At 38.8% G+C, this 23628-nt stretch overlaps 1 protein-coding gene across 1 annotated transcript in view; it reads left to right on the top strand.

The window, feature by feature from the left end:
* The window catches only part of TESK2 (testis associated actin remodelling kinase 2), a 139936-nt gene that overhangs the window by 63991 nt on the left and 52317 nt on the right, over positions 1–23628 (top strand). Inside the window, exon 3 of the mRNA XM_080800259.1 lies at positions 6310–6431. Within this exon, the coding sequence (XP_080656385.1) occupies positions 6310–6431 (122 nt within the window). The remainder of the gene's footprint in view (positions 1–6309; positions 6432–23628) is intronic.

A 23628-nucleotide genomic window follows, 5' to 3' on the forward strand; every position in this document is an offset into this window, starting at 1 on the left:
GACTGGAGAGTCTCTCTCTTTCTCTGCCCCTCCCCCGCCCCCCCACTCTGTCTCTCTCTCTCAAATAAATAAATCTTTAAAAAAATAAGCCCTATTTTTCTAAAATTTATGTTGCTATACCAGCTTATTGTATACTTAATAAGTATACTCACTGTGACTTCTTGACTGGAAATCCTAAGCAATTCATTTAATAGTTAACTTTTTTTTAAAAAGATTTTATTTATGTATTTGACAGAGAGATAGAGAACACAGCTAGTCAGAGTGGCAGGCAGAGGGAGAGGGAGAAGCAGACTCCCCACTGAGCAGGGGGCCTGATGTAGGATTCTATCCCAGGACCCCTGGTATTGTGACCTGAACAGAAGGCAGATGCCTAACCAACTGAGCCACCCAAGCACCCTTGTTCTTTATTTCTTAATGCTACACTTATGGGAGAAAATAAAATACATTTTTGCTTAGTTCTTCCAACTTTTGGAAAACTTTAAAAATCTACTGAAAATTGAAAGAATGGTACAATAAACCCTTCACCTGGATTTAAAACATAATATTTTGCCACATTGATTTATCTATATCTATCTATCTATCTATTTAAAGATTTTATTTATTTATTTGACAGAGAGAGAGAGAGCACAAGTAGGCAGAGAGGCAGGCAGAGAGAGAGGGGGAAGCAGGCTCCCCGCTGAGCAGAGAGCCTGATGTGGGGCTCGATCCCAGGACCCTGAGATTATGACCTGAGCCGAAGGCAGAGGCTTAACCTACTGAGCCACCCAGGCACCCCTCTAATTGTTTTCTTATGATTAGATTTGAATTAAACATTTTAGCAAGTATATTACATCAGAAGATTGATAGATAATTCCAGGTGTTTCACTTTGGGTAATGCTAAATGTGACTGACCCCTTGGTTAAGGTGCCAGCCAGCAGATCTTGCCATTGTAAAGGTAAAATTTCCCCTTTGTAATAAATAACTAATCTTGGGAGCATTATACAGATTTATTAGTTTCACTTAAAATTATATGCATTTTCTGTGTTATGTCAAATTTACCTGCTATGTTAAATTCTTATGAGCATATAGTTATTTTTATTAAAAACAATAGCTCTGTATTGAATATTTATTATGTGGCAAACACTGTGTTAAGTAGTTTACATATATTATCTCATTAATATAACATGACACTATTTTATCCTCCATAGCAGTTCTTTGAGACTATTATTGTCTTGACTTTACAACAGAAGACTTCAAAGAGAAGTCATTCTAATTAGTTAAATGTTAAAGACTTGGATTCAGTCTGCTCTTCTCCAGAGCTCAAGCACTTTACTACTCTGCTATGTTCTTTAGAAAGCGGATTTGGAGCTCCTGTAATAGCATCGAATGAGTTTAAAAGTCAAGGAGAAATACTAATTTTCTCTTATCTTTGTTCTCCCTCCCTTCCTTCCTTCCTTTCTTTCTTTTTTTCTTCCCTCCTTCCCTTCATGTATTTATAATTGTGGTAAAATACATACAAGATTTACCATCTTAACAATATTCAAGTGTGCAGTTCACTTCACATTGTTGTGCTACCAGTCTCCAGAACTTGGCAAAGCTGAAACTCTATACCCAGTAAACAACTCCAGATCTCTCCCCTCCCCAAGCTTCTGGCAGCCCCCATTCTACTTTATGTTTGTATAAATTTAACTACCTCAAGTAAGTGGAAGTTTACAGTGTTTCTCTCTCTCTCTCTTTTTACGATTTTATTTATTTGACATTGAGAGAGAGAGAGAGATCACAAGTAGACAGAGAGGCAGGCAGAGAAAGAGAGAGGGGGAAGCAGGCTCCCTACTGAGCAGAGAGCCTGATGTGGGGCTCGATCCCAGGACCCTGAGATCACGACCTGAGCCGAAGGCAGAGGCTTAACCTACTGAGCCACCCAGGCACCCCTCTCTCTCTTTTTTTTTTCAAAGATTTTATTTATTTATTTGACACAGAGAGAGAGAGAGATCACAAGTAGGCAGGCAGAGAGAGGGGGAAGCAGACTCCCTGCTGAGCAGAGAGCCAGACGTGGGGCTTGATCCCAAGACGTCATGATTACAACCTGAGCTGAAGGCAGAGACTTAACCCACTGAGCCACCCAGGTGCCCCAGTATTTCTCTTTTTGTGACTGACTTATTTCACTTAGCATAGTGTCTTTAAGATTCATCCATATTACAGCATGTGTCAGAATTTCCTTTCTTTTTAAGGCTGAATAATAAATTCCATTGTATGTGTATACCACATTTTGTTTATCCATTCATCTGTCAGTGGACACTTGAGTTGCTTATACCCTTTGGCTATTGTGAATAATGCTGTTATAAACATGGGTATGCAAATATTTTTTTGAGACCCTGCTTTTAGTTCTTTTGGGTATGTATCCAGAAGTAGAATTTCTAGATCATGTGGCAATTCTATTTTTAATTTTTTGAGGTCTTAATTTTTTTTTAAAGATTTTATTTGTTAGGAGAGAGAGTGAGAGCACAAGCAGGGTGAGCAGCAGACAGGAGAAGCAGGCTCCCCGGTGAGCAAGGAGCCTGATGGGGGATTTGAACCCAGGATCCCAGGATCATGACCCGAGGTGAAGACAGATGCTTGACCGATTGAGACACCCAGGTGTCCTGAGGACTTCATCTTTATTTTTGTTTTTGTTTTTTTGGTCTTCATCTTTATATTAATATTTTTATTTTAAATTTTTGGTTGAGGTATAGTTGACATATTAGTTTTAGGTGTACAACATAGTGATTTGACAATTCTATACATTATGAAATGCTTACCACAATAAGTATAAGTATAGTTCCCATCTGTCACCATATGAAGTTATTACAATATTATTGGCTATATTCCCTATGCTGTGGTTTAAAAAAAAAAGATTTTATTTATTTATTTATTTATTTCACAGAGAGATTGAGAGAGAAAACAAACGGGGGAGCAGCAGAGGGAGAGGGAGAAGCAGACTCCCCGCTGAGCAGGGAGCCTAATGTGGGGCTCCATCCCAGGACCCTGGAATCATGACCTGAGATGAAGGCAAACACTTAACTGAGTCACTGAGTCGTTCCCCCATGCTATAGTTTTCATGCCTTTGACTTAATATTTTATAACTAGAAGTTTGTACCTCTTAATCCCTTTATCTATTTCACCAATCCCACCCACTTTTCTCCCCTAGCAAGCACCATCTTAACCTTTCTTTTCTTTTTCTTTACAATTTTACTTATTTATTTATTTGGGGGGGCGTTCAGGGGGAGGGAAGGGTCGAGAAGACTGCACTGAGTGTGGAGCCTGATGTAGGACTCAGTCCTATGACCCATCAGATCATGACCTGAGCTGAAATCAGTAGTCGGAGGCCTAACTGACTGAGCCACCCAGGCTCATATATAAATGATTCACTGGCCCTTAGAAAGTATGTTAGAAGTTTCATTTAACTGATGTTGCCATTGTTTTCACTGTGCCCTTAATAATATACCAGGCCTTCCCAGCACTGCAAGACAAAGATGGATACAGTATAGATCCTGATCTTAAGATGCATCATAGCCTGGTGGGGAGATATTTATAGACACAACCATGTAATGAGTAGTATACTGGTGTTACAGATGTTTTTCTGAAGTAGTATAAAGAAGGAAACCACAAACAGTTCCCAGAGAGAATCAAGGAAGGTTGCAGAGAGGAGGGAATTTTGAATGTGGTCTTGAAAGATAAGTAGAATTTGAGGAACCAAAAGAAACTATTCTATGCAGGTAAAAGACAGAATACAATGCGTTATGAACATGTTTATCATGTCCACTTGTTTAAGAAAGTAGGGTTTTTTCCTGATTGGTTTGAAATACAAGATTGTTCATCCCTGAAATTCACATTTAAAAAATATATTTTATTTATTTATTCGATAGAGAGAGAGATCACAAGAGGCAGAGGGGGAAGCAGGCTCCCTGCTGAGAAGAGAGCCTGATTCGGGACTTGATCCCAGGACCCTGAGATCATGACCTGAGCAGAAGGCAGAGCCTTAATCCACTGAGCCACCCAGGTGCCCCAAAATTCACATTGTTTTAATATCAAACTATTTTGTTAAAGTCTCTAAGTGATAGTTTTCAGATGATGAAAAAAGGAGAAGAGTAACTTTCAGAATGGAGAGACCTTATTAAAACACAGATGTCTTCTGTAAATAGAGTTGGAAAAATACTGTCAGTGTGTTCTTTGTGTATAAATGTCTCTTTTAACTTATCCATGCAGGATCTGAAAAGGAAAGCCACTTCTCTTTCTTCAGTCACGAGGTACATGACAACAGAATCATTGATGCACTAGGAAGAGAGATGGGTTCCAAATCTCACTAAGTGATCTAGAAGAGGGGAGAGACCGCCAATGTTCTGCCTCTGTTTTTCTGACCAGAGTTCCTGTGGCTCTGAGTGTTTTGCTTCCTTCTTTAACTTCTGTCTGGTCATTTTGAAACATTGTTTCTTTGAATTCTAAGAAAAAATGTGATGTCTGTACTGTATTAATAGATATGCTAATCTTCTAGGGCTGTTGTCGTTTGAAGGGATTTCTTGAGATTGAAGAGTTAAGTAGATTGTCATATTTTCTCTTGAAACTTCTACTTGGTAAATTATAACATGCTGAAAGAATACTCAAAGTCCATAGGTTGATGACATTTTTGCATAGCAAGTCTCTGTTGTATAAAATCTGATATGTTTTATTTTTTTTAGTTTTTAAAAATTAATTAATTTTTTTTAAGAAAGGGAGAGGGGTTTGGGGGAGGGGCAGGAAAAGGAGAGAAAGAATCTGAGAATCCCAAGTGGGGCTCAGTCTCATGACTCTGAGATCATAACCTGAGCTGAAATCAAGAGTTGGATGCTTAAATGGCTAAGCCACCCAGGCACCCCTAAAATGATTTTTTTTAAAAAGATTTTATTTGGGTTCTTGGGTGGCTCAGTCACTTGAGCGACTGCTTTTGGCTCAGGTCCTGATCCTGGAGTCCTGGGATTGAGTCCTGCATCAGGCTCCCTGCTCAGTGAGGAGTCTGCTTCTCCCTCTGACCCTCCCCACCTCATGCTCTCTCTCTCTCTCTCTCTCTCTCAATCTTGATCTCTCTGACAAATAAATAACATCTTTTTTTAAAAGATGTTATTTATTTATTTGTCAGAGAGAGAGAGAGAGAGAGAGAGCACGAGAACGGGAGTAGCAGGAAGAGCCAGAGGGAGAAGCAGACTCCCTGCTGAGCAAGGGAGCCCGATGGGGGGACTCGATCCCAGGACTCTGGGATCATGACCCGAGCAGAAGGCAGATGCCTAACTGATTGAGCCACCCCAGCACCTCTGAAAAATGATTTTTTTTTTAAGCCAGAAAGCAATGAGGTCCTTGTTACTTAGTAATTTTTCTACTGCCTTATTTATAATTTCTTGGTAGGAAAAATACATTTCAGTAAATAGTTGACCTTCTTTTTTTTTTTTTAAATAGTTGACCACCTTTTGCATAAGACAAAATATTTTCTCTGGTAGTCTCACTTTATTACTACTGAGGCATTTAGAGGGTGAAAAAGTTAATTTTCTTGCAAGTAGTAAAGTATTACAGTTTTTGAAACCTGTGGAGTATGCATTGAAATTATAAAACAATATTTTTACATGTAAAATAGACTGACTTCTATAGAGGGTGAATGTTTTAGAACTAGACTTTCTTCTGTGTGGGTAATAGTTTGAATGGTGTGGCCCATGTTTTTTTGTGTCTGACTTGAGTATGTTTAAATGATTATAAGTTAATTTGGCTTGGCTTACGATAATATTAGCTCTAAAAGTTTCACTGATTTCTATATTTAATATTCAATGCTTCTTTTCATATATATGTGTATATATATATGTATTTTTATGGGGGAAATTTTGAGGATGTGGCTTTATTGTTCTATAAAGATAGTTTTATAATCCCTTAAGTATTATATAAGGCTTGTGCATGTATCTTTTCTGTGCATACTTAAAATTCCACAAAGAGGACTGTTAGTGTCCTAAGACTAAGCAATATTGGTCATACAGCACCAGCCTGATAAATTTCCCCCATTTTTTCCCCTAAGCTATTAAAAGAAAAGATGTCATTTCTTGAGGCGTAATTAACAAAGTTTTTCTGGCTGGCCTAATGTGAAACAGGTATTGGATAGAATAAATCCATCTTCATTAGTGGAAGTGAGACCCTAATGTGATCAGTTTATAGAAAAACATCCCTAATAATGTCTATTTTATCTAAAACATCTTGGCATGTTTACATGTGGAGACTTTGACCTCATATTTAACAGCTCTCCTTGAACCTCTTTTCTTGTTCTATTTTATTTTCTAGGTGCGTCACCGAGCTTCTGGCCAAGTGATGGCTCTTAAGATGAATACACTGAGCAGTAACCGGGCAAACATGCTGAAAGAAGTTCAGCTCATGAATAGACTCTCCCATCCCAACATCCTTAGGTAATGGCTTTTCCTTCCTTCTGGGGATCAGTGAGAAAGTTTAAACATTATTGGAGGCCTGTTAGAATAGCATTAACAGCTAAAAAGAGGGATTCACAAATCTTGCTGGGGTTTAGCGTGTTATAGGTCTTTTTCGGCATATTAAGACTTAATTTTCTGGTAATTAGCTGCATTTAGTAAAGCAACTTCCTTCTGTCTCTCAAATTGCTTTACTCTTAGTAGCAGCTCATTAGAAGTTCAACCTGAGGGTTTTTTTTTGGGGGGGGTAGGGTGAGCCTGGTGGTGGGTATTAAGGAGGGCACGTATTGCATGGAGCACTGGGTGTGGTGCATAAACAATGAATTTTGGAACACACAAACACACACACACAATTAAATTAAAAAAAGAAGTTTCTTACTGCTCTATTAGTAATTTATCAAAGAGAAAAGATTTTAGTCTTTACATGGTTATTTAATTTTTTTTTCATTTTATGAAAAATAGTAATTAAATCAGTGAAATGAAAATAAAGATATCCCTCCAGGCTATCTATCCTTAACTTTTAGCACTTACTTGAGAAGACATAGTTTACCTATTTATTTATTTAAGATTTTATTCATTTTTTTGAAAGAAAGCACACATGTGTGCATATGCACGAGAGAGAGAGAAAGAGAAAGAGAGAGCGAGCACCTGAGCATGTGCATGAGGCAGGGGAGGGGCAGAGGGAAGGGGACAAGTAGACTCCATGCTGAGCAGGGAGCCAGACACAGGGCTTGATCTCACGACCCTGAGATCATGACCTGAGCCTAAGTCAGACACTTAACCTACTGAGCCACCCAGGTGTCCCTAGTTTACCTTTTTAGAGTAGAATTTGTTTTATATATAATATGGTTATATAATCATCATTTTCTAGTAATCAGTATCTGAATTTTTCTCACTTGAATTATCTTGTTGTTTTTTTTTTTTTAGTGAGGTGAGTGTATTTCCAAATGAAACCAAATACAACAATTTGAGTCAATATATATTTTTTTAATTTTAATGAACATATAATGTATTTTTATCCCCAGGGGTACAGATCTGTGAATCGCCAGGTTTACCCATTTCACAGCACTCATCATAGCACATACCCTCCCCAATGTCCATTTCCCCACCACCCTCTCCCGTCCCCCCTCCCCCCAGCAACCCTCAGTCTGTTTTTTGAGATTGAGTCTTTTATGGTTTGTCTCCCTCCCAATCCCATCTTTTCATTTTGAGTCAATATATTTTTAAGTAGGGTTTATGTGTAAGACACTTTAAAAAGTTAAAAGTGCTGGGGTGCCTGGGTGGCTCAGTTGTCTGCCTTCGGCTCAGGTCGTGATCCTAGGGTCCTGGGATTGTCGAGCCTTGCATCGGGCTCCCTGCCCAGTAAGAAGCCTGCTTCTCCCTCTCCCACTCTCCCTGCCTGTGTTCCCTCTCTCACTGTCTCTCTGTTTAAAAAAAAAAAAAAAAAAGTCTTTGAAAATAAATAAATGAGTAAATAAATAAAAAGCTAAAAGTGCTGTTAAATATGTAAGTAAGACTTACATATTTGGTCAGTGATAGTACATTATAGAATTAGATTATACTGTTTACTTGAAACTTTCTACCTTAATAGAGAATTGTTGCCTTCCTAGTATACTACAAAAATGTTCAGCCAGTATTTTTATTATGACTTTCTTCCCAGTGCATAAATCAGATTAGCACATTTTTTTGAGTATTTAATATAAACCTGGTGATTTGTCAGATACCAGAAAGGTATAAAGACATATATAAAATGGAATGTCTGCTAGTAGGAAGGAGTTTTCTTCTAACCGGGGATCTCGGACTTACATACATGAAAAGAGAACTCATAAAATCAGCTAGGACCTCACCACTTGGGTAGAATAAACTCTATGAGCTATAGAAGTTCAAAGGAGTGAGAGATTACATTAGCTTGGCAGAGTCAGGGAAGCTTTTTTGGAGGAGGTCGACTAGAACTAGAACTTGAATTTTATTTTATTTTTTAAAAGATTATTTATTTATTTATTTATTTGAGAGAGAGAGAGTGAGAGAGTAGAAGCAGGGGGAGGGGCTAAGGGAGAGAGAGAAGCAGACTCTGCATTGATCAGGGAAGCTCCATGTGGGGCTTTATCCCAGGACCCTGACATCATGACTTGAGCTGAAAGTAATATTTAACCAACTGAGCCACCCAGGTGTCCTGTAACTTGAATTTTAATAGGATTTTAGGAGAGAGGGAAGGAAATCTGAAGAAGCAAAATAGTAATTAAGCACAGAGGTAAAAGTGCAAAGCTTTTTGAGGAATCAGTGAATGAAAACCCATTTGCCTAATAATAACAATAATGAGAAAACCACCATTTATTGAAGGCTTGTATGCTGGATCTTTACCTATTTAAAGATTTAATCTTGGGGTGCCTGGGTGGCTCAGTTCATGATCCCAGGGTTCTGGGATCAAGCTGTTGCATAGGGCTTCCTGCTCAGCAGAGAGCCTGCTTGTCCCTCTCCCTCTGTCCCTCCCCCTGCTCTTGCTCTTTCTCTCTCTCAAATGAATAAATAAAATACAGTAAAAAAAGATTTAATCTTGCGACGCCTGGGTGTCAGTTAAACGGCTGCCTTCAGCTCGGGTCATGATCCCAGGGTCCTGGGATGGAGTCCGGCATCGGGCTCCTTGCTTGGTGGAGAGCCTGCTTCCCCCTCTCCCTCTGCCTGCTGCTCTGCCTACTTGTGCTCTCTCTCTCTCTGTCAAATAAATAAATAAAATCTTAAAAAAAAATTAATCTTCACATCTAATCACCATTGAAGGAGCTGAGGCTAAGAGATTATATGTTGGCCAAGATCCTGTGACTTTGAGGCCTGGGCTCTTTCTACCATGTTTCTCCTAGAAGAACTGAGGTCGATAGCATAATATTGGTAGATAAAGGTGGAAACCTAATGCAGTTATGCAGGAATGGCTTTCATAAAGCCAAAAAGAATATATCTTATGCTCTGTGTAATGGATTCTGAGCAGGGACTAGGGTGGTAGAGCGTAACTGATGGCAAATGCAGAAGGGTTTAATGTTGGGTAAGGCTCGTGGCTAAGAGATCAGTTAGGGGGCCTCTGTGATGTTTGAGGGTGAGATGGTTGAGTCTTGATTTGATATTCTGCTTAGGAATTTTTTTTTTTAAAGATTTTATTTATTGGGACGCCTGCGTGGCTCAGCTCGTTAAGCAGCTGCCTTCGGCTCGGGTCATGATCCCGGCGTCCTGGGATCGAGTCCCGCATCGGGCTCCTTGCTCAGCGGGGAGCCTGCTTCTCCCTCTGCCTCTGCCTGCCTGTGCTCGCTCTCTTGCTCTCCCTCTCTCTCTGACAAATAAATAAATAAAATCTTTAAAAAAAAAATTTTTTTTTAAAGATTTTATTTATTTATTTGACAGAGATCACAAGTTGGCAGAGAGAGAGAGAGAGAGGAGGAGGCAGGCTTCCCACTGAGCAGAGAGCCCGATGTAGGGCTCGATCCCAGGACCCCGGGATCATGACCTGAGCCAAAGGCAGAGGCTTTAACCCACTGATCCACCCAGGCGCCCCAGTGCTTAGGAATTTTTAAGCTGATTGTATTTTCATCTTGCTTTAAAATAATATATTTAATATTTTTGTTATTTTTATAGCAATGATACATCTTCACTATGGAACATTTAGAAAATAGAGTTAGCAAAACAGGAAAATTAAAATTACCCTTTATCCCAGTGCAAAGGGATCAAACTGTCATTAACATTTAGTATATTTCTTGACAGTCTTTTTTATTTCACTATTTTTCATATTCTCTTTACTGTGAACTTGACTAGTGAATACATGAGAAGAATGATTTGAAATAAATTTTACTCTATCACGGCAAAAATTTTAAATACAGTCGTTGTATAATAGAAGTAGAATGGTATAGTATAATGGTTAAAAATGAAGGTTCTAGGGGCACCTTTGTGGCTCAGTTGGTTAAATGTCTGACTTCAGCTTAGGTCATGATTTCAGGGTCCTGGTGGGACTGAGCCCTGGAGTCCAGAGTCTGGCTCTGCAGTTCTGCACTCAGCAGGGAATCTGCTTTTCCCTTTCCCTCTGCCTAGCCTCATGCACGCGCACTCTTTCTCTCTCTCTCTCTCTCTCTCTCAAATAAATAAGTAAATGAAATCTTAAAAAAACAAAACAAAACAAAACAACCCAAGGCTCTAGATTCTAGATCAAGGTGCCTGGATTCAAATCCCAGATCTTGGGAAAGTTACTTAATCTGGCTGAGTTTTCATTTTCCCATCTATAAAATGAAAGTAATGACAGTGAATACATCATAGAGTTGTTATTTAAGGTTAATTAAATTAGTATATATAATACACATATAGTATCTGACTTTTGTTAAGTATGCAGTAAATGTTAGCTACTATTATTAGTTTCTTTTTCTCTGGCTAGTTTTTTGTTTGTTTTTTGTTTTTTTTTTAAGATCTTTATTTGAGAGAGAGCGAGTGAAAGAGAGAGAGAGAAAATGAGATGGGGGAGGGCCAGAGAGAGAAGCAGACTCTCCACTGAGCGGGGAGCAAGATCGAGTGGGACTCGATCCAGGGACCCTGGGGATCATGACCCAGGCCAAAGGCAAACACTTAACTGACTGAGCCACCCAGGAGCCCTGTTTTGTTAGTTTTTTTACTGGCCCATGGAAACCTGTCTATTGTCATTCATTCACTTATCAAACATTTGTTGAGTGCTGCTGTTTTTAATACATTCAAAGATTTTCTGCTTGAGTAATGCTGTTGAATAGAACTTTCTGCAGTAAAGGGAATGCTCTTTATTGGTGCTGTCCAGTAGCCACACGTGGCTAATGAGCATTGAAATGGGGCTAGTGGGAACAAGGAACTGAATTTTTTATTTGATTAAACGGCCACGTGAAGCTACTGGCTACTGTGCTGGAAAATACTGGGCTAGAGTCCATCTAGATCTTTGCTCTTGTTTTGCTTAATATGTATGTCCAGCCTAGAAACATGGTGTGATGAGACCAGTGATAATGTTCCTATTCTGATGTCCCTTTGATCTACTTTCTTAGCCTGTCTCTTTTTGTTTTCACTGCTCAGGAATGACACACCCCTCCCTTTTAACTTTCAACAGTATTTTTCTTTGCTTTCAGCTAAGTTTTCTGATATGTAAAAGATAGTGTTAACTCTGTCTTGATCTTGGCAATAAGCCAGCATATGAGATACTGCATAAAAGCCCATGGATCTGTTGTAATCCACAGAAAGTACATACTTATAATTATTGTTAACTATGGTGGATTTGCACTGCGATGATGACTCTTTGTTCTGCATAAGCCATCTGTCTCAAATATTCTGTGGTTAAAAGCCTGGAAGTAGATTACTTTTTTTTTTTTAACATTTTATTTATTTATTTGACAGAGATCACAAGTAGGCAGAGAGGCAGGCAGAGAGAGGGGGAAGCAGGCTCCCTGCTGAGCAGAGAGCTCGAAGCGGGCCTCAATCCCAGGACCCTGGGACCATGACCTGAGCCAAAGGCAGAGGCCTAACCCACTGAGCCACCCAGGCGCCCCAGATTACTTTTTTAAAAGAAGCTTCTAAATTCTACCTCTGAAACTAATAATACAGTATATGTTAATTAAATTGAATTTAAATAAAATTAATTTTAAAAGCTTCTAATTGTTCATATCTTTCATGTCTTTGTGTCTTTACTTTTATTGTTTATTTTGAACACAAAAGGAAATTATCCTACCAGTGGCCTAGAGGGAGCAGTCTTCTTGGCTTTCATTATTCCGGGGAGTGCTAACTATAGCAGTGAAAACATTTATTTTACTTCCTTAGGAGGAGACCTTAAATATGAAACTAAGCATGTCTGTGTTCCATTCTAAATGCTTTTCTAGTTGTCTTAGAAATTTACTATTAATACTTTGTTTTTATAATTTAAATTTTTTGTTACTATTTGTTAGGCTTTTAGTCTGCTTTCAAGCTGTGACACTTACAAGCTCTCCTTTATAGGTACAGAAGCTGAAGCAGAAATATGAAACAAGGTTTTCCCTCAAATTGAGATTCTTAGATTTTATTTTATTTTTTAAAGATTTTTATTTATCCATTTGACAGACAGAGATCACAAGTAGGCAGAAAGAGGAGGAAGCAGGCTCCCCGCTGAGCAGAGAGCCCAACGCGGGGCTCGATCCCAGGACCCCGGGATCACGACCCGAGCCAAAGGCAGAGGCTCCAACCGACTGAGCCACCCAGGCACCCCTATTTTATTTTATTTTTATTTTTTATTTTTTATTATTATTTTTTAAAAGATTTTGTTTATTTATTTGACAGAGAGAGAGACAGTGAGAGACGGAATACAAGCAGTGGAGTAGGAGAGGGAGAAGCAGGTTTCCCGCAGAGCAGGGAGCCCGATGTGGGGTTCGATCCCAGGGTCCTGGGATCATGACCTGAGCCGAAGGTAGATGCCCAACGACTGAGCCACCCAGGCACCCCTTATTTTATTTTTTTAAAAGATTTTATTCATTTGGGGCACCTGTGTGGCTCAGTGGGTTAAAGCCTCTGCCTTCAGCTCAGGTCATGATCCCATGGTCCTGGGATCGAGCCCGCATGGGGCTCTCTGCTCAGCTGGGAGCCTGCTTCCCTCTCTCTCTCTCTCTGCCTGCCTCTCTGCCTACTTGTGATCTCTGTCTGTCAAATAAATAAATTAAAAAAAAAAAGATTTTATTTATTTATTTGACAGAGAGACAGATCACAAGTAGGCAGAGAGGCAGGCAGAGAGAGAGGGGGAAGCAGGCTCCCTGCTGAGCAGAGAGCTCGAAGCGGGCCTCAATCCCAGGACCCTAGGATCATGACCTGAGCTGAAGGCAGAGGCTTTAACCCACTGAGCCACCCAGGTGCCCCAAGATTCTTAGATTTTAAATGGGGAAAAACCCTTCTCTCAGAACCCTAGGTTTTTCACAGATGTGTTTCCTTAGAGGCTGACCCCTGGGGGGAAGGGTATTGCTGAGCAGAGTAGGTTTCTGGTTCCCTACTTGGCTTCACAGCCAGAGCAGCTCTACTTTTTCTGGTTTTCTTTTTTTCTTTCTTTTTCTCTGTTTTATGTTAAACTTCTGTATAAGAATTTTGAAGAAAAGGTCTTCTGCTTGAAAACAAGAAACAGGTCAAAAATCACTACACTGGTGGTTTGGAAAGTTTTCATGGGAAAGATGGCTATCTGCGTGACCTGCCAGATGGTGGGCATCTAATCCTCTGGGCAAGCTTTGATCCTCTGCTGGCACAGTTATTTTGTGCCCAGCAGGAGTTAGTGAGCTGAACTTCTGCAGTTGTATTTCTCGTTTTCTTGACCCCCAACCTCACTTCCTCTTTTTCCTTTTATCTTTCTCCCTCCTAAGATTTCTAGTTGGAAGGAAAAGAATGGGCCTGGTAAGTCATAGAGGCAGTAGGTGTGTATATTTTGTTTGTGTATATATATATATATTTTAAATTTCTTTTTTAAAGATTCTATTTATTTATTTGACAGAGAGAGAAATCACAAGTGGGCAGAGAGGCAGGCAGAGAAAGAGGGGGAAGCAGTCTCCCCGCTGAGCAGAGAGCCCAATGCGGGGCATGATCCCGGGACCCTGAGATCATGACCTGAGCCAAAGGCAGAGGCTTAACCCACTGAGCCACTCAGGTGCCCCTTAATTTTTTATTTAAAATTTTTAAAGTTTTTAATTTATTCATTAGAGAGCACAGACAAGCAGGGGTGGAGGCAGAGATAGAGGGAGAAGCAGACTCCCCGCTGAGCTAGGAGCCCCATGACTTGGGGCTCAATCCCAGGACCTGGAGATCATGACCTGAGCTGAAGACAGATGCTTAACCATCTAAGCCACCCAGGTGCTCCTATATATATATTTTTTAATACACGGATACGGTTAAGATTGGTTCTCTTATCTTCAGTTGCTCTAAGTTATCAGTTAAAACAAGGAACAATAAAGTACTTTGTTGACTGTATGGACTGATTGCTTGGGCCTCTTGTGAATAATGTTGTTTATGCCAGGAAGTCTTATGCTCAAGATTTGTAATCTAATTCCATGACCTTCTCATTTCCATTCCCCCAATGATCTTTCTGAGGACCTGTACCAAGATTCATTCTCATACCTCTTTGTTATTCTTCATGTCATGAGAAATTTAAATTTAAAATTTTCGATTCCCCCTTCATATTCGCATCCTTCCTTTTTCTTCGGCCACATTCTGAATTTATTTTCCTATCTACTAATTTTTATTCAGAATTGTTTTTAGCTCCCCTTTAATAGCCATTTGTGACAATGTGGTTACCATTTTGTTAAAATGGAGAATATGCTTTCAGTTCATCAAATATTTACTTGGAACTACGCAGTCCAGGCCTGTGCTGCAATGTCATGGTGAATACAAGGGAAGTAGAACACTGTTGCCTCCCAGTCTCCTTGGGAAATAAACTGTACATCTAGGAAACAGACTAGTATCAGCTATGAGAATATGACAGGGTGTTTTCCCATTCTCAGTTATTAAGATAGCTATCTTTCCAATTACCATTTTGAAAATCCCAAAGCCATCTTTAGTTATTCCTTTTCCTGTCTCTTTTTTTATTTTTATTTTTATTTTTTTTAAATTTTAATAAACATATAATGTATTTTAATCCCCAGGGGTACAGGTCTGTGAATCGCCAGGTGTTTTTTCTGTCTCTTAAAGATTTTGTTTATTTATTTATTTGAGATGGGGGCGGGTGGTGGTGCGTTGCAGGGAGCAGAAGCAGGCTCCCTGCTGAGCAGGGAACCAGTGCAGGGCTCCATGCAGGGCTCCATCCCAGGCCCCTGGGATCATCACCTGAGCCAAAGGCATCATTTTAAGTTACTGAGCCACCCAGGCGCCCCTGCTTATTCCTTTTATTCCTTGCTTCTAATCAGAAGATAAGCGCTTGATTCTAAAGCTTCAAAGACTTTTGCATCTGTTCTTTCCTTATATACATTTGTTGGTTCAGCCCTCTTGAATTTTGCCTGGAGTAAACTATTTTCCCTATGTTTTTGTGTCCCCCTTTTCTCTCTTCTGATACACAGCTCTAATTGTGTAGCTTATTTCCTATAAATCTTTTATTTTATTTTATTTTTTATTTTTTTTTAAAGATTTTTATTTATTTATTTGACAGATAGAGATCACAAGTAGGCAGAGAGAGAGAGAGAGAGGAGGAAGCAGCCTCCCCGCTGAGCAGAGAGTCCGATGTGGGGCTCGATTCCAGGACTCTGAGATCATGACCTGAGCTGAAGGCAGAGGCTCAACCCACTGAGCCACCCAGGCGCCCCTAAATCTTTTATTTTAGAATGGAGTCGAAAATCCTTCAGACCGACAGTTATGGTCTGTATCTGTTTTTCTAGCCCTGTCTTCCACTATTCCTCATATGCACTTAACACAACTCTATGATTTCCTAATCGTGTTCTCTTGGACAAGTTACTTGACCTCTGGGCTTTGTTTTTTTTCCTTCGTTAAACTAGGGGAGTGGACCAGATCAGTGGTTAGAAATCCACAGTGAATTAATGTTGAATAATTTATAAAAGATCAGGTTTAAAAAGTATATTATCTCAGGTGTGTATGTATTATCTCAGATGGCCATACACACACACATACACACACACGTGGTCTGGAATAAATGGGACATATTTGAAAATGCTGGATTAAAATGGATCTTTCTGATTTTATCATGGTAATTATAGTGAGTAACTAGGTGGAAGAGTCTCACTGTAGCTTTCAAAGCAAATTTTATAACACGAGCATGTTGGTAAAGAGGTCTTAACATTTTTTCCTCTTCTCTTTGTCAAGGTAGAAGGTCTAATTACTTAGGACTGTGTGTAAGTTCTAATTTCATATAATTAGGAGAATTTTATAAAATAAAATATGGAATAAGCTTCAATAATATTTATGTCATCATCTGTGGGTAGTGAAGTAGTACAACCCCAGTGAGATGATTTTTTAAAAATATATTTTTATTGAGATAAAATCAAGACATAAGAGAAGATGACTTTTTTTTGTTTTAAGATTATTTATTTATTTATTTGACAGAGAGAGAAATCACAAGTAGGCAGAAGTAGGCAGAGAGGCAGGCAGATAGAGAGGGAGAAGCAGGCTCCCTGCTGAGCAGAGAGCCCGATGTGGGGCTTGATCCCAGGACCCTGGGATCATGACCTGAGCTGAAGGCAGAGGCTTAACCCACTGAGCCACCCAGGTGCCCCAACTTTTAATATAAACAATGGCTACCATTTATTGAGCATCTATGATGGGTCACTATTGATTATTTTGCTACCTGATCTTTTTTCCTCTCTAGACCTCTCCCATCTCAGCAAGTGGAATTGCCATTACTGCTATTATTACTTAAGCTAAAAATCTAGAAATCATCCTTAATATCTTTCCCTTATCCTCTTTCAAATCATTAAGTAGATGTATGCCTGAAACTAATGTAACACTGCATGTTAACTATACCAGAATTAAAATTAAAAACTTTTTTAAAAAGACAATCTTAGGTAAAAATAATATTCAGGAGAAAGAAATCAAGACTTGGCATTTACATTATTATGACTGGTTATACTCACTGCTAGGCCAAATAATGTATTATAATTACATTTTATTTCTTGCACAATTTTTTGTGTTTTGCCTAATTTTTCATTTGCTTAGTTACTGCATGCCTACCACTAATTCTTCCCAAAGCTTCAGACAGAATTGTAAAATTCTTCTAATGTGAATTTCCACTCTGCCAAACACATCTGGAAATGTAAAAATTCTTTCTTCAAATATTCTTCCCCTAACATCTCTCCTGGAGCTCTTGATCCTTCTGCTCTAGTTTGGACTGCTTATTCTCTAGACTGCTGCCCAGGAGTCACCCTGGGACTTGCTATCATCTTTTTTTCTTTTTTCTTTAGGATTTTTAAAAATCTATTTAAGAGATTGAGAGAAAGAGAGCATGGGCAAGAGTAGAGCACATGTGTGGGGAGGGGCAAATAGAGGTGGTAGAAGGTGAGGGGTACGGGGGAGGGAGAGGGACAAGGAGAAACGCCCTCCCAACAGACACACACACACTGAGCACAGAGCCCGTCTCTGGGCTCCTTCTCATGACCCTGAGATCATGACCTGAGCTGAATTGCACTTGACCAAATGAGCCACCCAGGCACCCCACTATCATCTTTCTACCTATTTGTTTCTAGATCTTTTTTTTTTTTTAAGATTTTATTTATTTATTTGTTGGAGAGAGAGATCACAGTTAGGCAAAGAGGCAGGCAGAGAGAGAGGGGGAAGCAGGCTCCCCACTGAGAAGAGAGCCCAATGTGGGACTCGATCCCAGGACCTGAAGACCATGACCTGAGCTGAAGGCAGAGGCTTAACCCACTGAGCCACCCAGGCACTCCTCTTTCTAGATCTTATGGATTCCTTTTTCTTTTTTCTCTTTGTAAAAAATGTCATAAATGTTTATTGTAATATCTTTTTAAATCCTTTTTTTAAAAAAGATTTTATTTATTTATTTGACAGAGATCACAAGTAGCCAGAGAGGCAGGCAGAGAAAGAGAGGGAGTAGCAGGCTCCCCACTGAGCAGAGAGCCCCGATGCGGGGCTTGATCCCAGGACTCTGGGATCATGACCTGAGCCGAAGGCAGATGCTTTAACCCACTGAGCCACCCAGGTGCCCTTCTTTTTAAATCCTTCTTAACTGAACTGTCTGAAATGTCTGTGGTAGTCTATTTTCTTTTTTTTTAAATTCCAGTATAATTAATATACAGTGTTACATTAGTTTCAGGTGTACAATACAATGATTCAGCAATTCTATGCATTACTCAGTGCTCATCATGAAAAGTGTACTCTTTAATTCCCATCACCTATTTCACCCATCCCCCTCACCCTTCTCCCTCTGGAAACCAGCAATTTGTTGTCTATTTTTTGGTTTGTCCCTTTTTTCTTTGTTCATTTGTTTGTTTCTTAAATTCTACATATGAGTAAAATCGTGTGGTATTTGTCTTTCTCTGACTTATTTTACTTAGGATTATACCTTCTAAAGAAGTTGTGGTATATAGACACAATGTAATATTATTCAGCCATTAAAAAGAATGAAATCTTGCCATTTGCAATGACATGGATGGAGCTAGAGAGTATTATGCCAAGTGAATTAAGTCAGTCAGAGAAAGACAAATACCATATGATTTCACACATATGTGCACTTTAAGAAACAGAACAGATGAGCAGAGGGGAGAAAAAAGAGTGGCAATCCAAGAAACAGACTCTTTATTATAGAGAAAAAACTGATAGTTACCAGAAGGGAGGTGGGTGGGAGGATGGGTGAAATAGGTGATGGGGATTAACAAGTACACTTGTGATGAGCACTGGGTATTGTATGGAAGTGTTGAATTGCTATATTGTATACCTGATTAACCTTCTTCTTTTTTTTTTTAATTTTTTTTTTTGCTATATTGTATACCTGAAATTAATGTTATATTATACTGCATGTTAACTAACTGGAATTTAAATTAAAAAAACAGAGAAAAATGTTGCTACAGCCAATGTCAGAGAAATTATTGCCTGTGGTCTCTTCTAGGATTTCACAGTTTCAGGCCTCACTTGTAGGTCTTAATCCATTTTGAGTTTATTTTTGCATATGGTATAAGAAAGTGGTCTGGTTTCATTCTTCTGTATGTAGCTATCCAGTTTTCCCAAAACTACTTGTTGAAGAAACTGTCTTTTTCCTATTACATATGTTTGCCTCCTTTGTCAAAGATTAATTGTGGATTTATTTTTGGGCTTTCTATTCTGTTCCATTGATCTATGTGTCTATTTCTGTGTCAGTACCATACTGTTTTGATTACTACAGCTTTGTAGTAACTGGAAATCAGGAATTGTGATACCTCCAGATTGTTTTGGCTATTTGGGTCTTTTGTATTTCCATACAAATTTAGAATTATTTGTTCTTGTTCTGTGAAAAATGCCATGAGTATTTTGATAGGAATTGCACTAAATCTGTAGATTGCTTTGGAGACCCAAGATTGTCTTACACAAATATTAGAAAGGAAATAATTTAAGAGAGCTAAATCCTCAGCCTCCACAGTGGAAAGTCAGTAGAAGGTGAGAAATAGCAGTATAATCAGTAGATGGCTAGAGCTATGATGGTAAATAGAAGAAAAAACTAAAAGAATTGAGAGTAGTTCCCTCAGGGGAATAGAATTCAGTGGTAGTATGGGCAAGCCAAGGGACTGTTATTTTTCATTATATACTTATTTGAAGCTATGTAAATGTTTAACTGATGAAAATTCAGTTAGGACACTTGCAGTAATCTAGAGAGAGCTGATGATGGCTTGTACTGTGTGGTAGCAAGGAAGGTAGAGAGAAATAGTGGGATTCTGGATATCTCTGGATATTTTTTTTAGTAGAAGCAGTGGGATTTCCTAATGGATTGGGTATGGGATATTAGCACAAGGAAAGGGGAGTCAAGGATAACTCTTTCTTAGGCTTTTACTTGAACACCTGGGAGAATTGAATTGCCAGTAACTATGTTGGAGAAGACTACATGGGGAACAGGTTTTGGGGAGAGACATCAGAGTTATCAAATTGGCAGTTGGATAAATAGCTCTGGAATTCAGAGGAGAGGTTCAGGACAGTTGTGTCTTTTAGTAGTTAGGGGACCTTTGGCAAATTATCTAACTTTCATGACCTCAGTTTTCTCATCTATGAAGTAAAGAGTAATAATAGTACTACTGTACCAGGTTGATGGGAAAATTAAGTGAGATAAAGAACTTATCGCAGTGCAAGGCACTAAAGGTTAACTATTATTATTTCATTATTGTTATTACTATAGTCATAATCATCTGAAGTGTCATATATTGAGGCTCTAGAGCATAGAGCTTAAGAGTTAAGAATCCTGTCCTGACTCTGCCATTTGCAAGTTGTGTGACATTGGGCAAGCCATTTAATCTCTCCTCAGTTTACTTATCTGTAAAATGGAGATACTAATAGTACCTATAACATAATGTTTTCATAAGAATTAAATGAGGTAATACCTGTAAAGTACTTAGAATAATATCAGATGCATCGTGAGTGCTTAATAAATGTAATCATTATTTGTCTGTGAACTCCTTGAGGAAGGGACCATCATGTTTATTTCTCTAGCACCCACTGAGTCTCCTTTGCCTATCACGGTGCTTAGTTTATATATGACAGGTGTAAAAAAATTTTTTAAGTGTTCTGTTTATCTATAGAGAGCACAAACCCTGAACATACTCATTTTCTTGACACATGCTTCTCAGATTGAATTGTTCTCTTTCCTCTATACGTTTCTTCTACGTTGGGAGAAGAGGAAGAAATAAATCATGTGAGAGTGTTGTTTCAGAAGTGTGCTCACATAAATTGAAGTTTGTGTTTATATTTTGTTATTTGGGTATGAGTTTATGAGTTATCTTAGAACAAACGATAAATTTGGGAAGGAGGAAGAAGCAGTTTCAGTGCCTGGGGAGATAATCTAGATACTTGGATTTGTGGATATTAGTTCTGTTCTGGACTTCCTGGATTAAAAAAAAACATTTGGGAACACTTAAAGTCATATTTATGTATTAATAGTTCAGGCTTTGCCAAGAGATTTGGTATTTTGCTGCTTCCATGGCAGTTTTAAGCAATGTGGTTTAAAACTTTCTGTGAAATAAAATACAAAATAAGTTTAACTCTCAGTCTCAGTTTACTTTCAGTTGTTATTCAAGATAGAGAATATTTGTTTTTCTTTCAGAAATCTAGGGTTTTTTTTATTTATTAAACTGGTTTAATCCTTATAAGCAAGCAGATCTTTTTTTAACTTTTTAAATTTTTGTATTGTTTCAGTAGAAGAAAACAAAATTAGACCATGAACTTCATTGGTCCTCTTGTTATTATATGTAGTGCTATCTACATGATCTAGTTAGTGATTGTGAGCAATGTTTACTTGCCTTTAGCTATCTTAAAATTGGAATATAAAAACTGTGGACAGAAAAGAGAAAGCCAGACCGAACCAGCTCTGTTTGGTGTCACCTGATGCGAGGCTTTGGTGGTTAATGTCTGTTCAGCTGAGTTTTCTTTGAGTTCTCATAGAAAGGACCTAACACAACCAGTTTTCCATGATGTAATACCTCTAAAACACATTTAAAGTGCCGCAAGCCTTACCAAAGATATTACTGCTTTTTTATGGGTCTCAATTCATAGCTCTTTTGGGACTTGAGAGCCGAGGCATTGCCCTTTCTTCTCCTTTTTGGTTATTGGTAATTTTTTCTGGTCCAAGAGAGTGATGGTAACTTTGCTTTATTTGGGAGTAGAATGCAAAGGAGTTCATTTTAGTGCCACATAGTAAAGCTTAGTGGAATCTGGTGGAGTATGTTGCAGGGCCTTTCCTTCAATTATGGGAGGAAATCAGATAAAAATACATCAAAAGTTCTGGAAAAACTTTTTTTTTTTAAACTTTTTTAAAGAAGAGTAAACCAGTGTAAGTAGACTTCAGATGTAGGGCTTTTAGAAAGCATATTAATATCAAAATCCTCTCACATTTTAATACTCTATTACAGGTTTATTTCAGACCTCTTAATTGTTTTTGCCATAACTTTGGAGCTAGACATTTTTCTGGAAAGACCAGTACAGGTCAGAAGAACCCCTACAACATGGATGCTGCTTATTGCTCAAAGTTGGCAGTAGAAAGGCTTATAAAGCAAACCAGTTAGATTTTCACTGATTTACAGATAGGTGTTTATTTTTTATGAATTAAAAAATGAAGGTGTTATTTTTAAAGATTTATTTATTTATTTTAGAGAGAGAGAGAGGAGGGCCAGGGAGGAGGGACAGAGGGAGAAAGAGTCTCAAGCAGACTCTGTGCCAAGGGTAGAGCACCACACAGGGCTCTATCCCATGACCCTGAGATCACGACCTGAGCCAACACCAAGAGTCAGTCACTCACTCAACTGCCTGTACCACCCATGCATCCTCAAAATGAAGTTATTATTGAACTGTTGGCCCTTTTTCTTTCATACCCATTGTCACAGAACAAAACATGGGTTTTGGAGCCAAACAGATCCAGATCCTGGTACTTCTCCAACCTTTGTCAAGTCACTTAAATGCTCTGACCCTTGTTTTCCTAGATGATAAAATGAGGGTAATTTAATCTCAGGTCATATATATAAAACCCTTGGCACAGTTTCTAGGTATATTGTAGGTTAGCAACAAGTAGTAATATTGTGGACAACTTTGATATAATGACCACAGAACTCTTACTAGGTCATATTATGTAGTATTGAGCAGGTCCAAAACTAATAGCAGTGTTAGTGTTTTGTGTTTTTTTTTTTTTTTTTTTCAGAGTGAGAACAGCTAAGTATGTTTTAGACTACTGTCACACCTCTGCCTCTTCTGTTTAGGTAATAAACTTTTGAGGAGGGACAGTATTTAAATCTTAATGTTTAACCCTGAGAGCAGAACTGTGAGCTCAATAAATATTTGAGTGGAGGTAAATGCTACCAAGGAACATAATAATATTATTTTCCTTGCGCTTGTTTTATTTATTTATTTATTTATTTATTTTTGACAGAGATCACAAGTAGGCAGAGAGGCAGGCAGAGAGAGAGGGGGAAGCAGGCTCCCCACTGAGCAGAGAGCCCAATGTGGGGCTGTATCCCAGGACCCCGAGATCATGACCTGAGCTGAAGGCAAAGGCCCAACCCACTGAGCCACCGAGGTGCCCCTGTTTTTTATTTTTTAGAAGAGTTTTCTTTATTTATTTTTAGAGAGAGAAAGCACGAGAGAGCAGGGGGAGGAGCAGAGGGAGAAGAAGAGAGAGAATGTCAGTGAGTCTGTGCTAAGCAAAAGCCTGACAAGCAGCTTGATCTGATGATCCTGAGACCATGACTTAAGCTGAAATCGAGTCAGACGCTCAAGAGTCAGACTGAGCCACCCAGGCACCCCTCCTAGTGCTTGTTTAGGAGTCAAAGCCCAAAGTCTATCCTAGATCTGTAAACATTATAACATAAGATAGTAACCCATAATTTTTTTTTATTATGTATCATTAGTTTTCTATGGCTGCCCTAACAAATTACCTAGTGGTTTAAGACAACACAATTCATTATCTTATAGTTCTATAGGTCAGAAGTCTGATGTGGATCTTATTGGGCTAAAATCAAGGTATTGAGAGGGTTGTGTTTCTTTCTGGGGGCTCTAGGGGACAATCTGTTTC

Source organism: Martes martes, assembly GCF_963455335.1.
Source record: "Martes martes genome assembly, chromosome: 4".
NCBI classification, from domain to species: domain Eukaryota; kingdom Metazoa; phylum Chordata; class Mammalia; order Carnivora; family Mustelidae; genus Martes; species Martes martes.